Genomic DNA, 27,039 nt, shown 5'->3' on the forward strand with positions numbered 1-27,039 from the left:
AACTTAAACAGTACTTTATAAAGCATTCATTTATTCAGTTTTAAGGCCTTACAGTATATAATAACTCACAGCTCCACAAGCTCCCCAGTCCATGAGATTCCCCTTTTGGTGCCTTTACATCTGAAAATAATTTTGTCAATCTGGATTACATGGATTCACTCACTCACCTTTGTCTTTTACAAATGACCAAACATCAATTTGGAGTGAAGTGACAATGTTTTCCCAGCATTTCATTGTCTTCAACTTCTGTTGAGAAGTTCATCCCCATGCACCTTTAGGTCACTTATATGTAGTAACATTACATTAACAGCATATTATAAGACGTCCCATCACGTCCCTAAATCTTTGTCCCTTTAAAAAAATCCATGTGTCAGCTTTGCTGGGAACTCCAGTGGGTCTCACTGCGGTCCCAGGCCTCCTTGCATGCTCTGGCCATCGCCATGGTCGCTCCCCCACAGTCGGTAAAACTGACTGAAGTCCACGTAGGGTGGGACCCTGCCCGTCTCGTCAGGCTGCGCCGCTTGACTCCCTCTCTGGCGGAACAGGCTTCCATCTCCTGAGCTGGAGCTGGAGCTCTGCGTCTGGGTGTTGGTGGACTGCAGAGTGGCTGTGGGGCTCTGACTGCTGGGGAGCGTGGAGGAGCAGAAGGAGGAGGAGAAAGGTGGGTGGTTGGAGAGGATGAGGGAAGAGGAAGACACAGGTATGAGGGTTGGAATAGAGGAGGAAGAGGATGAGAAGCACCAAGAGGAGGGGAAGAGGTCCATGTCACGAGTGGAGAGACAAAGGAGAGAGGTGGATGAAGGGAGAGGCCGAGCAGGACGAGGCATGGTGGAAAGAGAAAGGAGGGAGGTGGAGGAGGGGAGGGGGGGAAGGGGCGAGAGGGGAAAAAGAGGGGAAAGAGGGAGTTCAATTATGGGCTGTAGGATGTTGACGGAAGCTTGGCTGGTAGTGGGGTGAAACGTGCTGCAGGAGCGGAAAACGGAGAGGCAAGGACACAGTGAAGGGCACAGGATGGATATTGGCAAGTTGGGAACCAAGAGGAAGAGAAATATGGCTGTGAGTCAGACGGCGAGTGACAGACGGGAGCAGAGTGGAAATCATAGAGGAAGAAGAGCTGAAGAAACAATCTTGGAGGACGACGATGCAAAGGGAAGAATCAAAACGTGCACTTGTATCAATCAAAGCAGCGGGAACGTTTAGGAAATGCACTCGCACACAGAGAGCTCTTCATGCTCGCTCACTTTATAAAGCAGGCGGTTTTGAGCAAGTAGTCTGACAAGGCAAGTGCACACTTCAGGTATGCTAGGAGAGGCTGTCAATCATCCGTGCATTCCAGTAAGCACATATATAATTAACAAAGCACAATTACCACCTATGCACACAGCAAAAGAGTTTTACATGAGGAGAAAAAATAGCCTCTGTGGCTCAACAAGAACGTTTTAGGGCAGAGTGCAGATCTAAGTCATAAACGTCAATAACATGTATTACCACTGTAAATCAGTTATAAATGGCTGTTGTTTCTGACACTATATGTTGACCTTGACTATAAATATGTCATAATGAGTGTGCCGATGATGGATGACGGGATCCGAGAAGGTGCTAAGAAATGATGGAACTGAAGCATCAAGTTTGGTAGAGGAAACAAGATCTAGTGCACTGACATCCTGATCCAAGTAAATATGTGTAAGCACATCTAAATATGCAACTTTAAAAAAAGAAAGAAAAAGATTTGGACAAAAATTGGAAAATAATTGCAGTTAAAATTAAAGGCATCAAACTCTGCTCTTCTAGAGTGATGTTTCCACCCCAAGTGTTTTGGTTCTAACTAGGTTTTTAAAAATAAGTCAGCCACCAAAAGAAGCTGAGCAAATCCTTTAAATTTACAACCTGACAAAGGCCGCGGTCAGACCAAAGTTATTGGAGTTAACTAAAACTAAACTACAAAATAAAACTACATGTCGGGAAAAACATTTTAGTTCACTAACATTTACACACACACACACACACACACACACACACACACACACACACACACACACACACACACACACACACACACACACACACACATATGTGTGTGTGTGTGTAAATGTTAGTGAACTAAAATGTTTTTCCCGACATGTAGTTTTATTTTGTAGTTTAGTTTTATATATATATATATATTTTTTTTTCTTTTTTTTTTTTTTTTGCCTAATTAGAATAAAAAAGCGCTATATAAAAGTTGTAAAAACTACATTAAATTATCAAACTCCCTCAGGAAAACAACTGAAACTGAAAGAAAACCAAAAACAGCAAAAAGTCCAAACAAAATAAATCTAATTTGAAATGACAGAACTATAATTCTTATTCAGACTGTTCAGCATGCTGTTGCATGTGCAGCACATGTACTAACGCATGAGTCCCAAAAAGAAGAAGGAAACTGCTTCATCATGCTACGTTACAGTGAGGTGCAGGTACAGGTTACAGGTATTTTGTTGGCTGATCAAGTCCACATAGACTGCTCTGGAACATAAATATAAGCATTATTATAAATTCTGTCTGTCAGTATTCCCAAATTGGTATGCAGTTCCAGCTGTTCCACCTGACATGATCCAGATCTATATTCCTATAGTCTGTACCCGTATTCAGTCTCTCAGCAGTGCAACCCCTCTGCGCTGGTGCAACACAACTCTTTTCCGTCTGCATCTCATTCATCTCTGCTGCACAGCTTGTGCGGGACTGCTTGTCCCCGTCAGCCAGCAGTGGCAGCAGGACTGAGGACATTTAAGCAGCTTTTGTTCTACAACACTCAATTTCTTGGAAAAAGTATTAACAGGCACCTGCATTATCTCTATCTCTACACTGACATTTAAAAATAAAGAAAAGCAAAACAAAAGAAACAAGCTGTGGAATGAGGAAGTGGAGTTTTAAAATACATTTTATCTGCACGTGTTATCTTCTGAGTGTCAAGTGAAATTAATCATGGCGTGCCATCCCAACAGCAACAGCAGAGCGAAAGCCATGCTAACATATAAATAAGCATAGCAGTGCAGGAACACAAGGGTGTGTGAAAATAAGACCTAAAGACTCAAAATAAGTATAGCATGTGAGGGAGGACTTTCTGCTTATTTAAAAGACAGCAAAAATAAACCTAACAGCAGGGAGTGAAGAGTGAAAGCAGAACAAAGCTCGCACAGAGGATCTGCCCCACAGCAGTGCAAACAAGGGAGTTAAAATTGAGCTTATGAAACAAAAACAGGGCAGAGGTGCGTCAAAGTGAAAAAGAGGCTAATTCAAAGTATGCCCAGCAGGGGAGAAGGAGTGAGGACCCAGAGCAGGCAGGGACTCAAGACAATGCAGGCTTACCCAGGTGTCGGGGTGCCTTCCTCCAGGGTGGAGGCCGTGTTGGTTCCATTGGTCAGGGTGCTTTGTGAGGGCATGACCAGCGAGAGGGTGACACTGGTTTTACTGGTGCTCTGGCTGTTTGAGTAGGGCACAGACACGGGACAGATACGGCCGCCTGAAAGAAGAAGTAGAAGAAAGCTGAGTCATGTATATTTGTGAGCCGCCAACTAATTTCAACAAGGACTTTAGAAAAGCAAAGGTCCTGGCTCTGGGAGTAAACCCGATATTCTTCTCAAAAGCCTGATTGTTTAGGCTCTATTTGATATTCTTTTTAACAGCTCTACTCAAGGATCAGATGTTATTTTCTGATTATTTTCCAGGAAACCGGTCTGAGTTTAAACTGGGTATCTAATAACTATGATCCGATGCTTTGGGATCACACTGATACACTGCTCCCTCTTCTGATACAAATGCCAATGCACAATCGTCAAATATAAAAATTTTATCTGATCTTCGGTTAAAATTTTTATTTAACATTCAATGAACCTCGTAAGGACAAGAACAAGATGTCCGGCATCAACCTTGCACGGCGGCTGAAACCAGATCCTACCAAAGAACGCCTGCAGAAGCACAGGAAGGACAAGCCAAGTGCACAAACACAAACAAGGACCCTAGATAGTCTTGCTTCAAAGAGACTGGCCTGGGGCATGAGCCACTTCATGCCACCTCATGATGTTGCTTTTCAAACACATGAGGGTAAAGTAAACAGAAGTTAATATGTTTATAGCAACAAAGACAGACACCTGCACAGGAAAGCGGCAGACAACCAGGGAAGTAAACCGGAGATATTCCTTGTATGGGGAATCATGCAAAATCCTTCGCCTGACACTTGTGCCTGAGGTCAGGAGCCTTTTTTTAACGGTACAGTATGAATAATGCATTCTAATGTGACTAACTCGCTAAAGTTTTAAATGAGGAAACTGTGTTGGTGTAGCTACAGCAGAAGGCCGCTTCTTAGACGTGCTTTCCTTGAGATATGAATCAATGCCTAAATGCCAGATCCTACCCTGCGTGGGCGTGAGCGCTGCATCAGCCAGTGGGTAGTTGAGCGTGCGGATGAGCAGGGTCATGTCTTCGTGTCGAGAGCAGTAAGTCGCCCTCTGACGGCCGGACACGAACACATCGTGGTGAAGCCGCTTGACCCGATCAACCACAGACTGAGCCACCGCCTCCAGACTGGTCTGCTGGGCTAGCTCTGCTGCTACCATGGCAACAATTTCCTACAATAGACAGCGGGGTTAATGTAAGAGTGGAAGAAGTAAGGAAAGGATTAGACCTAAGGACAGAAAAAGGAGCCTAGGAGAATAAAGGAAACAGAAATAGACTCAAACTAGGCAAGAAAACAAAACTCGAAAGAAAAAAATATTAGTGAAAGTAAGGAAGAAGAGGAAGGAATGACGATAAATGAGGTGAAAGTAGCTTATCAGAATGAATCTGCTAACCTGATTAGCCTGTTCGGGACCATGGGCGGACTCGAGGGCATTTATCAGTCCCTCTGACATCAGCAACAAGAAGCCTGTGACGCCTTCCAAAGACTGGCCGCCGTGAATCTCTGGCTCCGCAACAACTGGCTTTGACTTGGCTGCGCTGTCGTAGGAGACGGACAGCACTTAAATTAATATTAGACACATAAAAGGAAAGACGGTACGGGTCAAGTCTGCAAGATATGCTGGGGGAAGGCGACAGAGGGAGAATCCAGGATGAAAAGCAGAAATAAGAGCCCCTGACCTCCATATAATAAACTAATCTTATAGATCCAAAGAAGCGCTTACATTGTTCACATCACATTTCCTGCACTCCCTTTGATGCTACAAAGGAGGAAATTCTATACAGACTCTATTATGTGTTTTATTGAGGATCATAATTGGAATGACTCAAGGGTTTTTGTTTTTTTTTATTCAGTTGGCCTCGACAACAATAGGAAGAGAGAGGTGTGAGATAGAAGAGAGCACGGGCCCCCCGGATAACAGAATTTCATACAATACAATACAGTTTTATTTATATAGCACATTTAAAACCTGAAGGCACACCAAAGGGCTTCACAGTAATATGGAAAATCAACATAAGTCAATAACAGGGTACAAATCGGGCACTAGCACAGACAGGATAGAGGCACTAACAGACCAGAAGAGTTAGATAAATACAAAATCCACTAAGAAGACAAAAACAGCAGTAAAATTAATAATAAGATAATAAATTTAATAACATTTAATAAAAAATGTAAACAATTTAAAAGTTTAAAGTTTAAAAGATTTAAAAGGGTATTAACTGGTCCTGAAAGCCAAGTCAAATAGATATGCTTTCAATCTTGATTTAAAGGATTGGATTGAGTCCAAGGCTCGAATAGAAGCAGGGAGGCTATTCCAAAGGTTGGGTGCAGCTGAAGCAAAGGCACGATCGCCTCTGGTCTTCAGTCTAAACTTGGGTTGGGCCAGGAGTAATTGACCTGATGATCTTAATGGCCGACAAGGAGTGTACAGATTGAGGAGGTCAGTGAGGTAGCTGGGCGCAATGTTATTCAGGATTTTAAAAGTGAGTAGCAAGATTTTAAACTCAATGCGATATTTGATTGGTAACCAGTGTAGATCAACAAGAGCCGGAGTAATAGGGTCAAATTTTCTAGCTCCAGTAAGAAGGCGAGCCGCAGCATTCTGAACGAGTTGCAGCCTTCGAAGAGAGAAGGCTTGGAGACCACAGTAGAGAGAATTACAATAATCTAACCTGGAGGTCACAAAAGCGTGGATACGTTTTTCCAGGTCCCTGTGTGGTATATAATGCTTAGCTTTAGAGATGTGGCGCAGTTGGAAAAAAACAAAACAAAAAACAGATTTAACTACAGATGATACTTGCTTATCGAGCTTAAAGGAGCTATCCAAATAGACACCCAGGTTACGTATAGAATCAGAGAGAGAGTTAGCTAAGGGCCCCAGCAGGGCAACAAGCTGGTCTCGAGGAATATGGCTGTCGAACACCATAACTTCAGTTTTTTTTCTCATTTAAAATGAGAGAATTATCTGACAGCCAATCTTTAACCTCTCTCAGTCAATCGTACAGAGAGTTCAGTGATGCTGACAAATCATCAGTCAGTTGACAATAAATTTGAATGTCATCAGCGTAAAAGTGATAAGAAATATTATATTTTTCCAAATATGAAGCCCAAGGGTAGCATATACAAAGAGAATAATAAAGGGCCCAATACAGACCCCTGGGGCACACCACAGCAGAGAGGGGCAACAGAGGAAGAGTATCCTCCCATCACAACAGAGAAGGATCTATCTGTGAGGTAAGAGTTAAACCAGTTAAGGGCAGAACCCTTGATGCCTACAACATGCTCTCTAGCCTCCTCAAGAGAATATTATGATCAACCATGTCAAAGGCTGAAGACAGATCCAATAAAACTAAAACGGCAGGGCGACCAGAGTCAGCAAATACAAGAAGATCATGATAGACTCTTAGCAGGGCCGTTTCAGTGCTATGGTGTGGCTTAAAGCCAGACTGTATTTGTCAGTAATATTATTTGCAACTAAGTAAGCCTGCATTTGGAGAAAGACGGCTTTCTCTAGAACTTTTGATAAAAACGGAAGTTTCGAGATGTGTAAGGTTAAAAGAGTCAATTAGGGCAAGGAAATCGTTGGCTAGGCACAGCAAATATGTATGTTAAAATCGCCAGTAATAAGAGCTTAGTCATAACTCAATAAAAATGAACCTAAGAAGTCAGCAAAATCACAAATAAAAGACCTATTATATTTAGGTGGTCGATAAATCGCAGCACATAGAATCGTTGGGGGTCCAGCAAGCTCCAATAGTTGAACCTCAAAACTAGAATAAGTAGGAGAGGGCAGTTGCCGAACTTTAAGTCCATCCATTCGCTTCCGCTTATCCTTTTCAGGGTCGCGGGGGGCGCTGGAGCCTATCCCAGCTGTCATAGGGCAAGAGGCAGGGTACACCCTGGACAGGTCGCCAGTCTGTCGCAGGGCCGAACTTTAAGTTTGTTTTTAAAAACAGAGGCCACGCCTCCGTTTTTAAAAACAGAGGCCACACCTCCACCTCTTCCCGAGGGTCTCGGTGAACTGAAGGTAAGGAAGCGGCTGATCTGATAATAGTTATACAGAAGTACCACCGTGCAGTTATATGCCTCCACCAGCTGGTGAAGCTGCGCTTTACATCTACAATCTCACGAGATTTATTCAGTGTAGTCCACCTCCAAACCACAGGTCTGAGATAAATGTGATTTCTCACAGAAAATTATCAAACTAAAATGAAATGGTGTGTTGGTCCTACGCAGAGCCTGCACACAGCTTTCTGACCATCTCAGTATCTGAGCTGAGTTCTGGACACAGACGAAGCCTCTGTTTGTGAAGCAGTGCTGACACAGAGCGCCTGACAGGTGTTTTTTGTAGGGGTGAATAAAGCTATTAAAATATCTCTGGTGTTTCAGTTCTCAAGCTGGTGGACGTGTAATGAATATTGACTGTCTGCCTTGAAAGGTGAAGCAACAGCTCTAAGTTGTTAAGTTTGCAAAAATAAGGTGATCTAAAGCATAATGATCACTGCTGTACATAACAGGAAACTGACACCATGTGAGATGTCAACAAGGGACTCAAGAAAAAACAAAAACAAAACAAAACAAACAAACGTAGATACCAGACCCTTCATTAGTTACACCTTGCTACTACTGAGCTGGAACTCCCTTTTTTCCTTCAGAAGCGCCTTAATTCTTCATGGTTGTAAACATTCCTCACAGGTTTTGCAGCGCGTCCTTGATGTAAATCCCTCATTTAAACATCCCAAAGATGCTATTCAGCATTGAGATCCGGAGGCCGTGGAGGCCATTCGAGTACAGGACACTTATCTTTGAGGTAAAGAAACCAGTTTAAGATGATCTGAGCTTTGTGACAATGACTGTGGCTTTTAAACAATCCTCCACTGGTAGAGAGGAGGTAGAGAGGAGGACTGTTACAGGATGGATCCATGCTTTAATGTATACCAAACTTTGACCCTACATCTGAATGTCACAGCAGAAATCGAGGCATACTTTTCTTCCAGTCCTCTGTTGTGCATTTTTGTTGAGTCTGTGTGAATTGTAGCCTCTTTCTGTTCACAGATGAGAGGAGTGTTGTGCGTTCAGAGACGCTCTTTAGCCTAACTCTGCTATAACAATTGAGCCTTTCAGTTAGCTCGAAGCAGACTGGTCCTTCTTCTCTGACCTCTGCATCAACAAATCATTTTCACTGTCACTCACTGCACATCTTCTGGTTTTCAGACCATTCTCTGTAAACCCTACAGATGGCCATGTGGGGAAAATCCCAGTAGATCAACAGTTTCTGAAATAGTCAGACCAACAACCAAATCACATTCAAAGTCACTTAAATCACTTTTCTTCCCCATTCTGATGATCTGTTTGGACTTCAGCAGGTATACTTGACCATGTCTACATGCATAAACACATCAAGTTGATTGGCTCATTAGAGATTTGCATTAACGAGCAGATGAACAGATGTAACTAATGAAGTGGCCATTGAGTGCAAATTCCCATTTTAAAAAAATATCAAAAGAACCACCAATAAACAGCTCTAAAATCAGGATGCCACACACACACACACACACGCACACACGCACACACACACACACACACACACACACCTCAGCTCAGAGGTTTCAAGACGGGCACCCAAGATCAGCCTCACTGCTTCACTATTATACCACTGGAAATATGTCCTTAAATATGTCCAAAAGTGGATTTTTGGAGGTCATGCTGACCTCGGTCTTTTACCGGAAAACTGTGAATCCAAGCTGACGCTTATGACACATTTAATGAAATTCCCTCCAGGCGTTCTTCAGCTATTGTGTGCACAAAAACTGGGCGGATGTTGTGGCTTTGATCTTTTAAACACTAAAATCTAAATCAGTTAATCATGAGTCACAGTGAATGGATGTAGCAAAATTAACAGGAACTTCCACAGTCAGACAGACGGAGCCGTTGCTATCACGGCACACAAAGAAGGTACGATACATTAAAAAGTTCCAGTATCTGGCCGACTTCCTTTTGAAGCACAAAGTCTTTTTTTTTTAACTGCCTGAGGGGTTTGAGGAGATCGATACTACTGTCCTGCTGCACAAATTCAAACTATATCCAAAAGCTAAGCTTAACACAAAGGCTGGCAGCAGTAGGAAATGACTCGCACATTTCTTGAAAGCTTGAATGCTAAAACCTCTAAACGTTTGAATTTGTATAGTGTTGCCCCTTTTTCACATGCAACATAGAACAGGAAATGGTTCATTAGTCACTGAATAATCTCATGTAGGCACAATCGAACAAAACACAGACTTTGGAAACGACAGCAAGCAGGTTAAAATAGACGCACCATGCTTAGTACTTTCTCTCAGTGACCTCATGCAGAGCCAAGAGTTGAAAAACTGGTGAAAACGGAGCATCTAGAGCAGTCTGAGGGATTTTTTTTATACACTTTGCTCAGGACTGCAGTGCCAGCTGAAAAGGTTAGAACTGGTCACATGGTGACAGGTCAAACTTCACAGTTTTTGTTGATTGTGTACCACGTCTTATCTTGTGATACTGGATATTTCTTTTAATCTTTCATCATAACCTCAAAACACAGGAACACAAGCTAAGCAGATGAAGAATGAGAATGGAGGAAGACAAAGAGAAGAAAACAAGTGACACAGATAGTTGAATATTTCTAGACAGCCTGGTGTTTTAGTGTATCCTTTTCAAGTTTTTGCATTTGACAAATTGAAAGAAAGAAAACGCATATTTTGTGTTTTTTCGGCTTCACCTGAGCACGTCAATCTCGTTGTAGTTAAATTTGACTCGGTAGTCTCCAAGCCTTCTGCTGCTGCTCTGTCCCGCTATCTGGCCCGCTTGTCTTATCCGAGCTGAATCCAGTCCTGCAGGAGATGAGGGAAAACGGACACATGGACGGTGAATGCTTATAGGAGATGATTTTAAGAGAGAGGAAAATTTAGCAGAAGAGGTGAAGGGGAGGATGGAGCAAAAGCACACAACCGATAAGCAGAAGCAGAGGTGGGGACGGGAAGGGAGAGGGGTGCATCTGTGTGTTTGAGCCTGGATGAAAATGCGAGGGGTGAGAGGTCACCTTGGTCTGGGTAAATGGAACGACTGTCATTTTTTTCCAATCATTAAGAGAAGGACCTGAACAATGAGCTTAGTCATAATGTGAATCCCAGCAAGAGACAAGAGAACAAAGCAAGGCAGAGAGCTCGGTCTCCTCTAATGATGTGCTGTGAAACGGCGAAAACACCCCCACACACAACAAAAACACACAAAAATGCGTCCGTTTCCCCATTTCATCCATTACAGGCCAGGCTGCACCTACTGCTCTATTGGCAAAGCTAATTACGATGTATGCATTTTCTGTTATATACACAACCCTCATTACTGGACCATTAGCCTGCTCTGTCCACCACGGATGAGCAACTGTGTGCTTTCTCTAATGGCTGTGTCTGTGCTGAGCGTTATATCAAGCACAACATGCAGGGAATGTAAGACGAGGTGTGTCTGACACTGTCAATCCAAAACCCTCCAATAGTAATGTGCCAAAAATCTATTTCTGTCCATCAGTCAGAACCAAGAAGAGTTAAAAAGAAATGTCAAGATTCCCTGACTGTATCTGAAAAGTACTTAAACTCTGAGTGATAAGTTCATCGTTTATACACCCACACCGAGCAGCTTTATTTCCCCCCATCTAATAAACACCAGTAAACTGAGAGCTATAGTTTTCATGAGAACAGCTAGAGATGCTCATCTCTCTTTTCCTATTGGCTACTGCTGTGCATTTTTCTTCTCACTTAGTAAGCGAGCCCCAGGTCGCTTGCGGGCTCTTCAGGATGCTGCTGCTACATTGCTAACTCGGTCTTACAGATGGTCTCATTACTTGCGTCCCTTCACTGGCTCCCAGTTGTATTCAGGGTCCAGTTTAAAGCTCTCAACCTCACATACTGAGCATCAGCATTTCACTCTTTTTATTTATTGTGTAGCTTCTTTTTTTAAATTCTAGTGTTTGTTTTATGGAAAATTTCTTGTTTTGCTGTTATTTCCAGTTTAGTTTTAGGGATATCCAAGTATGTATACCGTGAGGAATGAGTTGTTATTTGTAGTTTGCTCACTCACAAAGAAATGAACAGTCTCTCATTTTTATGGTAGTGTCATAATGGAGAGACAGAATATCAATCAAAAATCTAGAAAAACACATATCACATAAAAGTTATAACACGGATGATGAGTATAACAATGCAGTCAGGTTTCTGGCTCCCACAGCCTGGCTGTGTGCCACTATTACTATCAGTCACTTACAAATACTCCTGGTCTCAACTTGTGTGTGTGTGTAAAGCACATCTGTCCACAGATGCAGCTTCTTCCCACCTCATCACCAACATGTGCAAGACCCAAGAGCTGTCAAAGGACGTCAGGGACCAAACTGTAAACCAGCACCAGGCTGGAATGGACAACAAGACCATCAGCAAGAAGCTTAGTGAGAAGCTTCAAACTGCTGGTGTGATTATCTGAAAATAGAAATATTTTCAACATCAAGCACACTCTGTCTGAGCTTATGCAAGATCTTGCCCGAAGATGGAGGATAATCACATGAAAGGTAGTTGATTAGCTCAAAACTACACATGAGGAGCTTTTTAATGGTCTGATGGCAGCTGGGACAACAGTCACCAAGAACAAATTCAGTAACACACCGGTTACAAGTTTTAGACACCTAATGGACTCAAAAGGCTTGGGTGCAGGGAAGGTTCTGGGGTCAGATGAAACCAAAATAATGCTATTTGGCATAAACTCAAAGTGCTGTGTTTAGAGGAAGACCCAAAGAACATCCATACAGTCAAGCACAGAGGTGGGAACAATAATGTATGAGGTACAGGAAGACTTCAGTGCACTGAGGGGTCAAACAAAGAAAAATCTTGATGAGAACCTCCTTCTCTTAACCAGAACAAAAGTGAAGATGTGTCTTCCAGCATGACAATGACCCAGAGGGTAGATAAGGAGTAGATCAAGAAAACATTAAGGTTATGTAGTGGTTAGCCAGTCTCCTCAGTCCTATAATAAATCTGTGGAGGGAGATGAAGCTTCCAGTTGTGAAGCAGCAGCCAAGAAACCTAAACGATTTAGAGATTCTCTGTAAAGACGAGTGGTTCAAAATCCCTCCTAAGATGTGTGAAAACCTGGTGACCAACTACAATTTTTTTTTTTTATTGCTGTGGTTAGCAACAAGGTTTTTTCCATCAAGCACTAAGTCATGCATTGCTTGGAAATCAAATACCTGTTTCACTTTAATGAGATGTGCTTTATAACTTTAATGTAATGATTAATTTTCTGGATCTTTGGCTGATAATCTGTCTCTCTAAATAAAACTCAAATTAAAAAAATAAATAGACTGTTTATTTCTTTGTAAGTGAGTAAACGTACATGTTCAGCAGCAAATTCGGGATCAAATAATGATTTTTCTCCACTATGCCACATATAATGTGTCTCACCCAGTGCAGCCAGTCTCTGCAGCTCATCCTCGTTGTCGGTACTGTGCGGTCGGCCGATCTGAAGCACCTGGTTCTGGCCGTCACTGCTGGACTTGCACAGCAGGACTCGGTTCGTCCCTGAAACCAAAGGAAAACATGCTTGAAGGTAACTTGAAATCAGCAAGAGGTAAAACTGTTAGTTGAGTCGGTTGAAGTAGATACACTAAACTGTATAAATGATCTGCTTTCCCAAGAAGAAGAAGAAGACACATTTTCTGAGGTCTTTCAATCACAGGTGCAGTTAGTAATACAAGTGACTGTATTTCCCTCTGATGTGTCGAGGTATAAAGTATGTTTGATCAGTGGATCAGCTAACAGTGAACTGGAACACAGCAAACATTAACAGTATTAGTTGCTCCTATGTTGTTGTTTTTGCTTAAAGACATTTAAATGTTATGCAAATATTAAGGCTCTACTGGATCATGAAACTGAAAGCAGCCATTATTGTTATACTTTACCCTGTGTTCAACAAGTCTAAATATCTGCTATTAACAAGGCCCCATTGTGCCTCTGATGTTTTCACTGAAGCTCTCAGCTAAGAGCTGATTCACCTCCAGGCCTTTTTCGACTTTAGTTGTTGTGGTTACTGGGGTGAATCATACTGAAAACTAATTTCAGTGTTTCTTGTCAAACCAAACTTTGAATGGTTGTATGTGTTACTTTTACAAGGAGAACAGCACCACACACACGATCAATACTTTATTATTTTTTTACTATCTGTAAAAAGCACTTATGTGTTTTCATTACTCACCAAAGCTAATGCTGACTTAATTCCTGTTAAATTTTAATTAATTTTACTCAGCGTTGGCTAATGAACATCTGGTCGACAAACTGGTTTTTTTTTAAAGGTTGTAGAGGTAAGTCATCAAATGGTAAAATAAGCTGTAATGACCAAAAGCATCTTTGTAAGCATATTGAGGCAAAATTGGGCCTTTTAGCATACTGTTTTTTCTGCACTATAAGGCGCACTTAAAGTCCTTTAATTTTCCCAAAAAACGACAGTGTGCCTTATGTATGAATTCTGGTTGTGCTTACTGACCTCAAACCGATTTTATGTGGTACACGGCGCTCAAACATCTGTCAAAAAATGTTTTAGTACGACTTTGGTAAGCAAGAAGCAGCACCGCTCGATGGATTGTCGGAGCGTTACGGCTACTGTAGTCAGGAGCCTTGTGGAGTAATCTGCGTCCAAAACTCCGTCTGCTTCAGGTCCCAAAGTCAAACGAACACTGCGGCACACTGTGAGTTAAAAACTGTCTAAATTCTTTCATCTTTAATAAAATGATCAGCGCTGCTGCTTTACCAGGTGTAAAAATTAAGTTTAACATCCATGAAAACAGAATATATTAAATTTAACAGAGTTAGACGTTAGAAGGAAGTTAGCTCGCTAGTTTCCACCTAAACATATAGCATGTTCTGACAGAGATTTCTGAAAAAATTTAAATGTACAGCTCTGTCATCACTTCCAACATAAATGAAGACGGAAAACTAAACAGCAGTGATGTTTATAGGATTACTGACTGCTTAATGTGATTTATAATCCGGTGCGTCTTACGGTCCAAAAATATGGTACAAGTCAAAGGAGCTGCACAGTTTTTGGCACATCTGGATTTTCTTTATTCTTCAGCCCTGCTGGTTGCTCTTTGGTGTAGCCTTTTTTTTTTTTAAAAAGACCACAGAGCTAACCTGTCTCTTTTAGCATCAAAAACAAAGGATTGCTTTTAAAATATTATATACATGTCAATAAACAGGTGCCATAAGGTGCACCTTCCATATAAAAGTTTATATAAAAAAGTTTTATGAAATAAAAACAAGACAAAAAATGTTAATTACAAAAAAAAATACTGTCTCATCTTTCTCAGCCCCTATCCATATTCATGAGACATTTGGGCTTCTAATTTTTGCACGCATTAATCATGCAGAGGCTTTGATGTTGCTCTGAGGTTACTCACAGGTCCGACTCTCCACCAATTAACGAGCTAAGACACTGTGGTACTTTTAAAAAGCTAAATATTAATTATTTGCCTCTGCAACCACACAAAAGCTGAGCAGGGAGAGATCAATGATTAATTCACTTTTATATTAATAGTTTGGGGCCGCTGAGCCGAACCACGGTGCAGTTCCACGCTGCCCCCGCCTCCGGCCAAATCTTATGTTCGGCTGTGTGTGTGTGTGTGTGTGTGTGTGTGTGCATTATTCATATAATCCGCACATAAGGGCATCCGGATCAGCCCCAATACACAGGGAGGGGTCCGTGTCACCTTCTGTGTTAATCAGGTAGTGTTGGGTTTAAATCTGATGTGATAGTCAGGAAAACGCACGTCTGTTAATCTGTAAAGAGCAGCCAACCATTTCTGATATTGAGCGTTTACATATCGGCGCCCTTCCCCCTTTCTCCAAACACTCCAACTTGCAGCTCAAACTGTGACTCACATGACCTTAACTGTCAAACTGCGTTTCACATCAACACACAGCTGGGAGTGATTTTCAAGCACACTTACTCCTATGTTTAAACATCCCTGGGCCTCATGTTCTGTCAACTTTGAACTCTTGACCTCCTCCCCCCCTCCCCCCTCACTCACACAAAGCACCAGAGGGGACAACAGTCCCTCCTTTCTACCATCTACTAATTACTACCCACCTCCCCATATTGTGCCCTGTTCCACGTCCTCAAGGACAAAAGAAAAATCCAACTGAGAGGGAGGGGCTCTTTTCCTGTGTGTGCCCCAGCATCAAATCAGGAAGCTAAAAGAAAGAAACGTGAAGCAGTGCTTTTAAAGGGTTTTGCAAAACTGAGGTATTTCCAATAGGTAAGATTCATCCCCTGGATTAGTGAATAAATCCACCAAAAATAGGAATATCCAGTGTTCACATTTATCTGAAACAAAGCTCAATATGCAGCAGCCTTTGGCAGCAGCTTTGATGATTATTAGACTGAAATCCTTCTGGGGGAAAATCGCTGTCGCTCTTCAAAGTTGGTGCGTCTGTGTGGGAAGAACTGCGCCCTGCTGCCTTGTTTGAACTTTCTTACAGTTAAGGATCTAAAATGGCCTGCGGGTTTGTGTATTCAGATATTAACAGTAGATGCTCGTTTTCCACTCTGAAGCTTAAAGAACACATAAACACACACAATAAATCATGCAGGCAGAACTAGCTGTTATGATGCTAGTACTGCAGCTGTTGTCCGCGGGAGCCGAGTCGGCAAGCTGGGATTTAAAAATATTGATGGACACTGTTGGTATGGTTTGAATGAAAAGAGTCAATATCATTCTATAACTCCATCTGTCTGTGGGCTGCTGGAAACACAGCATGTGGAAATGCTGTGATGGCATTTGGTTATATACTAACCAAATCACCATCTCTGACGAGGCTTCAGCATTGACATATAGCATATATTACATTGCCAAAACTATGTTTGACTGCTTTTACATCCATCTAACTCGAGTAACATCCCATTCCCGTTTAACGTGATGTTGACCCCTTTGCAACTATATCAGCTTCAACTCTTCTGCAAAGGCTTTCCTCAAGGTTTCGGAGTGATTATGGGAATTTTTGACCATTCTTCAGATGCAAATTTGTGAGGTCAGACACTGATGTTGGACGAGCAGTCCCAGCTCACAGTCTAAGCTCTAATTCATCCCAAAGGTGTTCTGTTGGGTTGATGTCAGGAAACTGTAGAAGCCAGTCAAGTTCTCCCACTAAAATTCGCTTATTCATAGACCTTGCTTTGTGCACTTATTTGCAGTCATATTAGAACAGGAAGGGGCCATCTCCAAACTGTTCCCATGAAGTTGGGAACATGAAATTGTCCAAAATGTCCTGGTACGCTGAAGCATTAAGAGTTCCTTTTACAGGAACTAAGCCCAACTCCTGATCAATAACCCCACACCATAATCCTGCCTCCACTAAACTTTACACTTGACACAAAGCAGTCAGACAAGTAACGTTCTCCCGACAACCACCAAACCCATGCTTGTCCATCAGAACTGCTAGACGGAGAGGTGTGATTCGTTACTCCAGAGAACACATCTGCACTGCAGAACATTTCAGCTGGACTACTCCTAGTACCTACAGCTGATGCTGAGCATTCAGCATCAGCTCACATAGTTGGTTAAAAACAAGAAAACCCCAAATACCCTCTTTGAAGAGATGGAGGTTTCATGGCTTTAAAAGAGAGTCTGGCAGCACTCTTTAGAAAGAGAAGTCACATAGGAGTCTGCAGAATCTGCCACACAAGTTTAAATCTACTATTTATGAGTGTTACGATTTTTTCTCAGTGCTGTCAGGTAGCTATCAAGTTCCATGGCAGCTGGCATAGATTTATATGTATGTTTTGTCTTCACTAAACCTTTCTGCGTGTGGATTAACAACTCATTTTCCCCCTCCTTTACCTAGTTGATAGGCAATGAAATGACACAAAAATGTTCCCCGCTTGTGTTCGTTTGCTTTGTTTAAATAAGAATACTTTAAAGTGGGACTATTATGCTCTTTCTTAGTGCCACCCTTTCAGACAGCTTTCTTCTCATCAGCTTCACTCGAAAAAAAGTCTGATCACAGAGGCCTTTCCCACCTGTTGTTCAGTTTTCCAAACGTCAGATCTAGCAGATCCCCAACACCACTGGCTGATTTGAAGTGTCACATTATAACAGAGCCGGCACCTTATTTTATAGATGGCTGCAGACACTCACTGTTGTACCTCTCCCCTGACCTTCTCTGTACATACTGATGATGACTTGAACCAAAGATATCACATTTCAAATGGATTAATCACTGCATATTTTGTGTTGCCACGGTTTGTTATTGTGTAATTTGGCATGCCTCAGCCTTTTCTTCCTGTTTCCCTTCCTCAAAAATGCCTTCTTGACAGCCAGCCTTCCACTGAGACCATCTCTGATGAGGCTTCACCATTTCTTTGGAAGTTCAGTTTAGGAAATGGGAACAAATTCTGTGTTTTAGTGCCAAGCTTCTAGTAACAAAGTGCCTAAAGATACAATTTAAAATGAGTTCTTTATCAAGTTGTTATGTGTAGACACTGCACTGCTTCATCCTTTGACACAAACTATTATTCCCTAATGTAACACTATATTGGCTCTCAACTGCATCAGGATGCAATACAGCCATTTCTCCAACCTTTAATAAGGAAGGCATTATTCTCCGTCAGTGAACAAGTGCATTCCATAAGTATATATAGAGACTGTGACACTGTGGAGCTAACATGGATTTTCATGCTGAAAGCGGCCTCGGTCATTTCCACAGAGTGGCCAGTAACCAAACACAAATCTGTGTGAAGCCTGACATCTGCTGGTGCAAAGCAGACTGTGTCATGGCTGTCTGTTACTGGCTGGCCTTTTGGTGGTTTTGCTGCCAACTGTTTCTGTTGCAAATGATCGAGTGCGATCACACATTAAACAGGAAATCAAAGCGTCATCGCTGACATAACCAGAATCAACTTACCAACGTTTGCAATGTAGAGCTTGTTATTGAGAATGAGCGCCACCGCAACCGTGGCGCCTCCTGACACCTCCTGCTCTAGCTCCTTCAGCCGCTCCATCACCTTTTGACTCTGAGGAGAAAGCTGGTGGAACGGAACATTCTGATTGGCCGAGAGGTGAAGGCACAGAGTAAAAGATGGAAAGGAAGAGGAAAATGAAGCAAGTAGGAACAGGACAGATGATAGGAAATGAAGGGAAAAAAGAGAGAATTAGACAAATGATAAAAAAGCAAGAAAAGAATAAGAGCTGAGTATCTTATCTGACGAAAGAGAGTGATGAGCCCAAATAAAAGAATAACAAGCTCATTCTCCCGTGGCTAAATACTTGCTCACATCAAAGCCTAAATCTGTGGTTGTTATGGAAACCAAAAGAGAAAAGAAAAAAGTGTTCCTACCTCATTGTGCGGTAGGAGGTAGTTGCTCAGGTTAGCCTTCTCAGCCAGAGCATCATCTATGGTTTCAAAGTAGCTCTTCTCCACCACATCAAAGGCCTGCAGTGCAGCAACAACAGCGTGTATAATGTCAAGTGTCAACACACGTGAGAGCGAGCGTCACTACTGAACACTTAATGCTACTGAAATGTCAACTCAGGCTTAATGGGCCTGGACTGCAGCTGGCAGTGATGGTCCTTGTTTTGCTCGTGACCAGAGCAGAACAAGGACCATCACTGCCAGCTGCAGGCCAAGAAGCTACAGTTGGAGATTCAATGAATGAAAACAAGGACCACGAGATCAGCAGGTAGAGGAAGTAGAGAGTGAACTTGAGTGAACTTTCAGAACAGCAACGAGGGGATTGTCTGCTACTGAATGAATTGCAGATGGCACTGAAGACATGACAAACATAAGATAAGAACACACATGCAGCCCGCGTTCACACAAAAAAATACTTATTACATATGTGCACAGAAAATCTATAATCTATAAACTACAACAGAGAATTTTTACTGACTGAGTAGTGAAAAGTGAAAAACACCTGGGAGACCTGCTATGTGAGGGAAGCACAGTGTATGAATACGGTTCATTTATGCCACAGTAGTGCATAATGACCCACACAGAGCATCTTTCTATAATCTGACTAGCCCTTAAATGCACTGCACGGTTATGTTTCGTTTTTTGTTTAACGCAAAAAGCTTTAAGTCGCATTAAACGATCGTTAAAAAGTGAAACAGGCATTTCACATTAATATGATTTAAATAATATCCATAAATGTTTTTGTAATGTGGGGGAAAATAAAACCGCTGGCTTAAGTATTAAATCAAAATATGTAGCGGCAGCAAACGCAAGCAATGTCTTTGAGGCAAGAATGAGATTTTACACTTTTATTCATTTATTAAAATAATCAGCGCAGTTTCTGCCTCAAGGAACTGCGCTGATTATTTTAATAAATGATAAGGCTGGCGTTTCTCCAGATTAGCTTATTAATGACATGTTTCCGAAAAGTTGTATACAGCATGTCTGAGTATATATTTTTTTCCATATGAAAATAAAGCCTTGTTTATAATGTATTAGTATTATTTATATACTAAAAGGTAATAACTTCAATGTAGCTTTATTTTAAACATATCTGAGGGTAGTTTAAACATTTAACCCTCACATAGCGACCACGGTGGGCCAGTGCGTTTCTATGATTTTGTATAAAACACCCTGTATTTTAACATTTTTGAATAATATCAACACTTAGCAAAGGACCAGGACTAAAAATAAAAACGTGAAGATGAAATATTTTGTGATCTTTCACAGTTTTACCCCTGAGGCACCTCAAACACTGCGGTCAGTGTTTCTCTCAGATCACCGGTTACCTCGTAATACCAGGTGTGGAGCATCCACAACTATTTACTATGGAGGAGGCTGCTTGTGAAAGGAAAGCGATACAAGTCGCTGAGTCAGTGAACCTCACTTCTTCCTGAACACAGCAATACTGAACTGAGTTGTTGAGGATTTCCAGAACCTTTCCGTAAGTGTGTGCTGCTGTTTTTGGCACTGTTAGCTGCTGTTAGCCTGTGTTACTGAAACCTCCTTCACAGTGGAAGTACAAGGCTGGACTTGGACTTTTAGTGAATAAACTCCCATACAACCTGAGAATGTAATCAAACTGTTTAGCAGAGGGAAAGCGTGCTTTTTTAGGACACTCTAGCCTGTTTTCTGGCATAACGTTAGCTTATAATTAGCAACTGCCGTCACAGCTGGCTCTTGTCTGCTGTCGGGAGACATGAGGGGTCACATGTCTGATCTGCTGAAAATCAGCAACTACAACAATACTAGGAATAAATAAGAACGTTCATAAACATTTTTGCGTGTAAGATCCCTGTATTCAGTTCAGGACATGGGGCTTCAGGTGAGCATGGAGCTGGAGGAGGCAGATGAAGAAGAGGAGGATGACAAAGAGATGATGAAATGTACAAAAATAAAAATAAAAATGACCCAATTTCTGTCATCGTCAATAAAATGATCAGTGTGGCTGCTCTACCAGGAGCTCTACCAGCTCTACTTTGATCCACCTGCCACCAACACAAGGTTAGTCATTGTGCACGGTTTTGACGACTCGCTGTGAAAAAATTCCTGATCTTAAGCTACATGTTCCAACTGAAAGCCTCAGAATGATTCTTTCATGGATCGCTCATATATTTGGTTATTAAACGCAGTAAGAGCTTGGGACCAGAAGCAGGGCTGACACAGACTGGGCTAAAGAGGCTTAAAGATTCATTTTGTGTGTGCAGTGTTTTGTCACAGGCTCTGCCTTAACAGACTGCAAAAGCAAGAAAATGTTTCTAGTTTCTTTCCTCAACAGTTACAGCAGTTAACTTAACAGACCTGTGTGAGGATCCTGCGGACGTCGTTGTCTGTGTGACCGGAGTTTAGCTGCCCCAGGAGCAGTTCCGCTGTCAGACACTGGGAAGCAAAGTTGGCCACTCTGCTGCCATCGTAACCATTAAAAACCCCGTACAGGAAACAGCCATCGTCACCTCTGTGGGGAAAAAAAAAGAAAAGCTCAACAAACATGGCACCTATGTTTGAAAAAACTATGGATTACTCTCAGAGCCGTGCTATCTTTTCACGTTTTCGCTGTGTTTGTTGCAGTAACAACTGTAGATGTAAGAACATTTGTATAAAAATGATTCATTTACAAATAATTAGACGAGCAAAGTCACAACGATGAAACACATTTCTCTGGCAGAGCCTGAGCCTCTATAAAAAGGGACATATACCAACTACCTATTTCTTTACCGCTTCAGTGACTCAGACATTACCAGTGCACATTTAAAGCTACATGTTTATGTGCTCTGCCCAGGCATTGCTGTGTTTTCCTGCTAAGTCCAAGATCTTTGTTTTTCTGTGAGATTAAATAAGAAACTATTCAGGATTTTACTGGTAAGACACACTGCTACCGATAAGTTTGATCATAAATCTCAGTACAGTTTTAAGTGAATGAGTCAGCAAGTTTCCTTACAACATTAGCAAGGACTGGCCCAAGTAAACAGACAAACTCAAAGTGGATGCATTATGCATGTTCCCTGCGCAGTATTAGTTTAATTCTTGCACTTTCTAAAGCAGCTCTGAACAAGTTCACAGTTCAAAACGATGACCCTTATTTGTCTCACACTGGACGAATCGTGTACCTGAACCTGAGGTGTCCATCCTCATTGGGGTGGCTCTGAGTTCCTTTGCCATCAGGGCCGTACACACAGTTGGGTGCTGTTCCGACCCCACACATCTGACACAGAGGCAGGTCATCTGTCCAGCTTTGATGCTGCTAATAAAAAAAAAGAAAGAAATCAAAAAAGAAAAATCAAACAAATACTTGGCCTACGTGCTACACTCAAGTTTGAAAGCAGTATTTGTTTAAAATAAAAGATTTAAACCGACACAGAAATGAATTAAACTGTCATCACAGATATTTTCCCTACACCTTTATCCTATAAAGTTGCCATAATGAAGACAACCAGCTTTGATATGATGAGGTTTCATTGACATTTGAATTTATTAAATGGTCCAACAGGAAATTACAAACACTTCTGTCAGATGCAGCAACACACTCAGCACCGATGGTGCTTTTGTTTGTACTGCAGCCTCCCTGAGCCAGAAAAATAGGTCATTCATCATTAGGTGCTCCTATTATACTATACTATACGATTTATTTTGCATTACTCTTAAGCATATTTCACTGTTAACATTGTAGATGACGTTCCTGGTGTCAGTCACTATAAACACATTCAGTATACTTGTAATGGAAAGTGTCGCACACAGTCGTGGTGAAAACAAAGCACATCCTCTTTCAATTCTAAAGTTTTATTATTATAAAGTTAAGTTTTTATTATTTACACAAATTAAGCCAAAATGGAGAAACTGTGTGTGAATAAACTAAGCACACCGTTACTTACACTGCTTCCAAGTGAACACCTCTATAACATCAGACATTTTGGCTGTTGAGATGTGTGTCACACGCATAAGGAAAGACGCTAGCGATGATCTTAGAGAAGTAAGTGCTGTCTCAATCAGTCTGGGGATGGTTGGAAAGGTTAGAAGTTCTTTTCTAAACAATTTGAAACTGGGTACAACTTTAGGACTGAAAGAGGGTGTGTTTACTTTTCACTGTGACTGTGAACGACACTTTCTATTACAGATAAGCCAATGTCTTTATAGTGATATCGATACAGCAGATTATAATCTACATGGGCAGGTTAATACTCTGAGGTTTTGCCACAGTGCACAGTGACATGTTTGGACAAAACCAAACACACCACATCAGCACAAATGCAATTCAAGAGGACAATGATCCAAGTAACAAGTCTACAGGAAAATGGTGGAAAAGGTGTGGGGGCTGTGGCTCAGTTGGTTTAGTGCAGGGGTGGGCAACTCCAGGCATCAAGGCCGGTGTCTTGCAGGTTTTAGATATCACCCTGGGTCAACACACCTGAATCAAATGACCAGTTCACCAGGCCTGTGGAGAACTTCAAGACATGCTGAGGACATAATTTAGCCATTTAAATCAGCTGTGTTGGATCAAGGACACATCTAAAACCTGCAACACACCGGCCCTTGAGGCCTGGAGTTGCCTACCCCTGCTTTAGTGGGCTGCCTGCCAATAGGAAAGTTGGTGGATCAATTCTCGACTTCGATGAGTGTGTGTTAACACTTAGGTGTAGACAAAAGAACTTTATAAATGTGTGTGTGTGAGAGAAAGAGAGATGGAGTGGCTATCACTTATAACAGAAGCACTTTCAGTGCTGAAATACAGCAGAAATGCGCTAAGAGCCAGTCCATTTATTTGTTGCAATAGTCCAGTCTTCAACCTGACTGAAATGCTGTGGTGGGGGATGTGCATAAAGAGATACTAATAAACCGAACAATGAAGTCAAACAAAGAAAAGTCAGCCAAAGTTCATCACAATGATGTGAGGTAGTGATAAAGTCGTACACAAAACTTCAACAACTACTGCTTAAGGTGGTTCAACAAGCTACTGAATCGTGGTCGCTTTCAGATTGCTTCTACATTTGAACTTATTTAACAAGAACTAATAACAGTGTGTCTGTCATGTGTTGTTGTTCATCTGAGGTTGTATTTACCTGCTCAGAAGGATAAACTGTGTACTTCCGTTTTACCACACCTGTATCTGCCTTACCTTGCCTAAAGTTTTAATGTGAATCATTGACGCCCAGGAGAGACCGATAGCATCTCCGCGTAGGGCAAATGGGAAGCAGTCTATGTAAAATTAAAAGTGTCATAAGATATCTACATAATCACAAAACGACTGAGAAAAGTTAGTCGCTCGGAAAAAGTCGTTTGTGTTGTTCACAATATGGCTAATTACCAGTTTGTGACTCTCAAGTTTAGCTAATTCACACAGGTTATATGGACGATATCCCAGGCACTGCAACTGCAACAACAGCATCGGTCGTGTTATTGTCTCCTCCTGCTTCAAGTGATAGCGTTTCTCGGTGCTGAATACAGACGCTAATAAATCGTATTAGTCCATTTTTTTTTTCAATTAAGGTGCCTAGCTAACTGTTAGCCAAACACTCCATGAGCTCAACTAAATTAGCTACACAGGAAGCATTGGACCAAACAACCAGCGATGAACACCGAGAAAAAGACTGTAAGACGCCAGTCTTCAAAAGCAGAGGAACTTTGCACATATTGAGTTACTGAGAGTAACAAACGGCAGGCTTTTCACTTACGCTCTGCATCAAATTCCTACGCTGGGCCGCCATGTTGAACGGAACTCGTTACGTTCACGATTCAGCACAGAGGTAGAAAATCTTAGCTTCAAAGTCTGAAGTTGGAAGGCAAGCTATGCGAGAGTAAAATTGAACTAAAAATATATATCTAAACCGACAGCTAAATTCACCATTACCAGATATACGTTTTATATCCGTAGTATACGGATATAAAACGTATTCACATATTAAAATTATTGTTATCGCGTTTTAACAACAGGAACTGCATACACGTCTTGCTTTCTTATACCCGTCTTTCCTAATTCTTCCACATGCAAGTCTGTGAGCCATGATCCAAATTCAGGGGCTGCGTCCCTTGAAGGATATCGGAGACGGTAAGATTTACACTCGTCTGCTAAATTGCTACAGCAATTCTGATGGTATTTGAAGGCAGCATATAACGTCAAGCTCGTTTGTTTGTTTGGGCTTTTTTAAAATCTCTTTCTAAGCGTGCTTTGTATTTCCATAATACATTTTTGATTTGCCTCATTTATAAAGTGGAAAAGATAAGTAAATAATAATAAACTGAAAAAAACTGTTTAAATAAATAATAAAACGACAAAAAGAAAGGAAGAAAAACTCCCGACTTCTGCTTTTTTGCTGAAACGGATTTCTTTGACAATACCGCCACCATGTGTTTACCATAAACTACCTCTACCTACCACTTTTTGCTTTACACTTTTTATGTTTATTGTGATTGTAATTTCTTAAACTACCATACTAAACTTCTATATATTCAATCGCCCTTCCAAAAAAGTAGCACACATTCTTAATTTAGTATTTTGTGCTTAGACTATCTATTTTTCCATATTATAAAATTAGCCACACATGCGCTTAGCAGCTTTACTCTTCTCGAATTAACTATTTTAAAAGTACGTTAACTGTGTGAACTAAAACAAAAGAAAGAGCAAGTTAAAAAAAAAAAAGCTGAATAACTGCATTAAATTAAAAGCTGTCTTGCAGTTGAACTCGCGGGTAAAACTCCTGCCAGCAGGGGGAGCTGTGTCTTATAAATAGTGGACTAACCAGCCTGCTTGTGACCATTTACAGCTTTGAAAAATAAACGGATAAACGTTTCCTGCATAAGTAAGCTCACCCCAGGTGAAAAGTTGATATTTTTCAAGAGAGATACAACATTTAGAACTTAAATCTTGAGCCACCCCCACATCAAGTGGTCTTCAGCAATAGTTCTCCATGCTTTCTGACAGTCTTTCAAAATATTTCTTTTGCCATTGAGTGATTTTTTTTTTTGTTGTTGTTGTTGTTGCTGGCATATCCCAGCAATATGTTTAGTGTGCCCTCAGAAAATGTGAGGACACTGGATAAGAGGAGGACAAGATGTGAAGTGGCAGGCCTAAAAAATATCTACACGAGATGAATAAGATCTGTAAGTCATTTCGTTGATCCATCTGCTGTTCAACGAAACCTCATCAGAAACTGTTTGAGTGAACGGGTGGCTGACAAGAAGCCATTTTTAAGGAAGGGAAGAGAAAAGAAAAAAACGATTGGACTGTAAATCAGTGCCTACAGGTATCACAGTGAGTGTCTACAGCCACCTGTAAAACCCAGTGGACGCTCTGTCCTTTTTGGGGGGCAGCATTTCAATCAGGGCTGTGGGGATCTTGTCAAAACTGCTAAAATTATGAACTCAGAGAAGTACTATTAGACCTTGAGCCAGATACAATAGCATCGGGAAAGCGTCTGATTGGGAAAGGATTCATTTTTCAGCACAAAAACAACCACACACACACTGCCAATGTATTTTAATTCTGAGGGTTGGCTCATAAAGTTTGCACAGTACTGTAATCCAAACACCAGAGATTCTCATCTCATCTTGCATTTTTGTTCAGTATTTTCTTTATTTTTATTGGTTAAAACCACATCAGAAACATACATTTGTACACAATTGTTTTTTCTTTAATCTTAATTTGCTTCATTTCACAGAGGAACATCACACATTTCTACATCTACACAGATGTACAGCATAAAGTATATATGTGCATATATACTTTGATAATTTGGTCACATTTTCCGTAGCCATATATATGTATGCATATTTTAATATTTAATATTGTTATCCCCAAAATAAAAACTTCTCCTTACCTTGAGAGCAACACAAAGGATGAGGCATGGATAACCTCACCATATATCTTATCACAATAACACTCAACAGACCACAGAGCTTTCTTTCTTTTGTCTTTTTTAAATATAGAACTAACTTAATGCCCTAAAATAAAGCAGAATCTTTTTCAAACACTGTTATATACTCAATTATAGATTTACATATGTTTATACAGACAGATACACTGGAGAAAAATGGAGCACAAAAAAAATGGAGCGATGCATGTTCATAAATATTGAGGATGCCTGCAGATTTGTTGACAACGAGCGG

At 41.2% G+C, this 27,039-nt stretch overlaps 1 protein-coding gene across 6 annotated transcripts; it reads right to left on the bottom strand.

Annotated features, from left to right (window-relative positions):
* Positions 1–11: 11 nt before the first annotated feature.
* Positions 12–24,751, bottom strand: tab1 (TGF-beta activated kinase 1/MAP3K7 binding protein 1). Of its 6 annotated transcripts, none has more exons than XM_080880635.1 (11): positions 24,609–24,751; positions 22,050–22,183; positions 21,244–21,397; positions 18,829–18,924; positions 18,397–18,517; positions 12,904–13,020; positions 10,179–10,290; positions 4,827–4,971; positions 4,391–4,604; positions 3,346–3,499; positions 12–624 (listed from the first exon to the last, which is right to left on the bottom strand). In XM_080880635.1, exons 1-11 carry the CDS (start codon positions 24,639–24,641, stop codon positions 399–401), a joined length of 1,506 nt encoding a protein of 501 aa, XP_080736761.1. In that variant the 5' UTR covers positions 24,642–24,751; the 3' UTR covers positions 12–398. The 6 variants fall into 6 exon arrangements, with proteins under 6 accessions (XP_080736761.1, XP_080736759.1, XP_080736757.1 ...); XM_080880633.1 differs by having other exon boundaries at positions 12–621; positions 18,397–18,535; XM_080880631.1 differs by having other exon boundaries at positions 18,397–18,535.
* Positions 24,752–27,039: the final 2,288 nt, after the last annotated feature.

This window comes from Rhamphochromis sp. 'chilingali', assembly GCF_963969265.1.
Source record: "Rhamphochromis sp. 'chilingali' genome assembly, chromosome: 4".
Taxonomy (NCBI): Eukaryota; Metazoa; Chordata; class Actinopteri; order Cichliformes; family Cichlidae; genus Rhamphochromis; species Rhamphochromis sp. 'chilingali'.

Bases quoted from the DNA above. Each gene is read 5' to 3' on its own strand.
- tab1 (XM_080880631.1), bottom strand. From the start codon at position 24,641: ATGGCGGCCCAGCGTAGGAATTTGATGCAGAGC. The intron at 21,398-22,049 runs GTACACGATTCG...TTTTCCCCACAG, and splicing joins GATGGACACCTCAGGTTCAG to AGGTGACGATGGCTGTTTCC. The intron at 4,972-10,178 runs GTGAAGCCGAAA...CTCCTACGACAG, and splicing joins AACGAGATTGACGTGCTCAG to CGCAGCCAAGTCAAAGCCAG.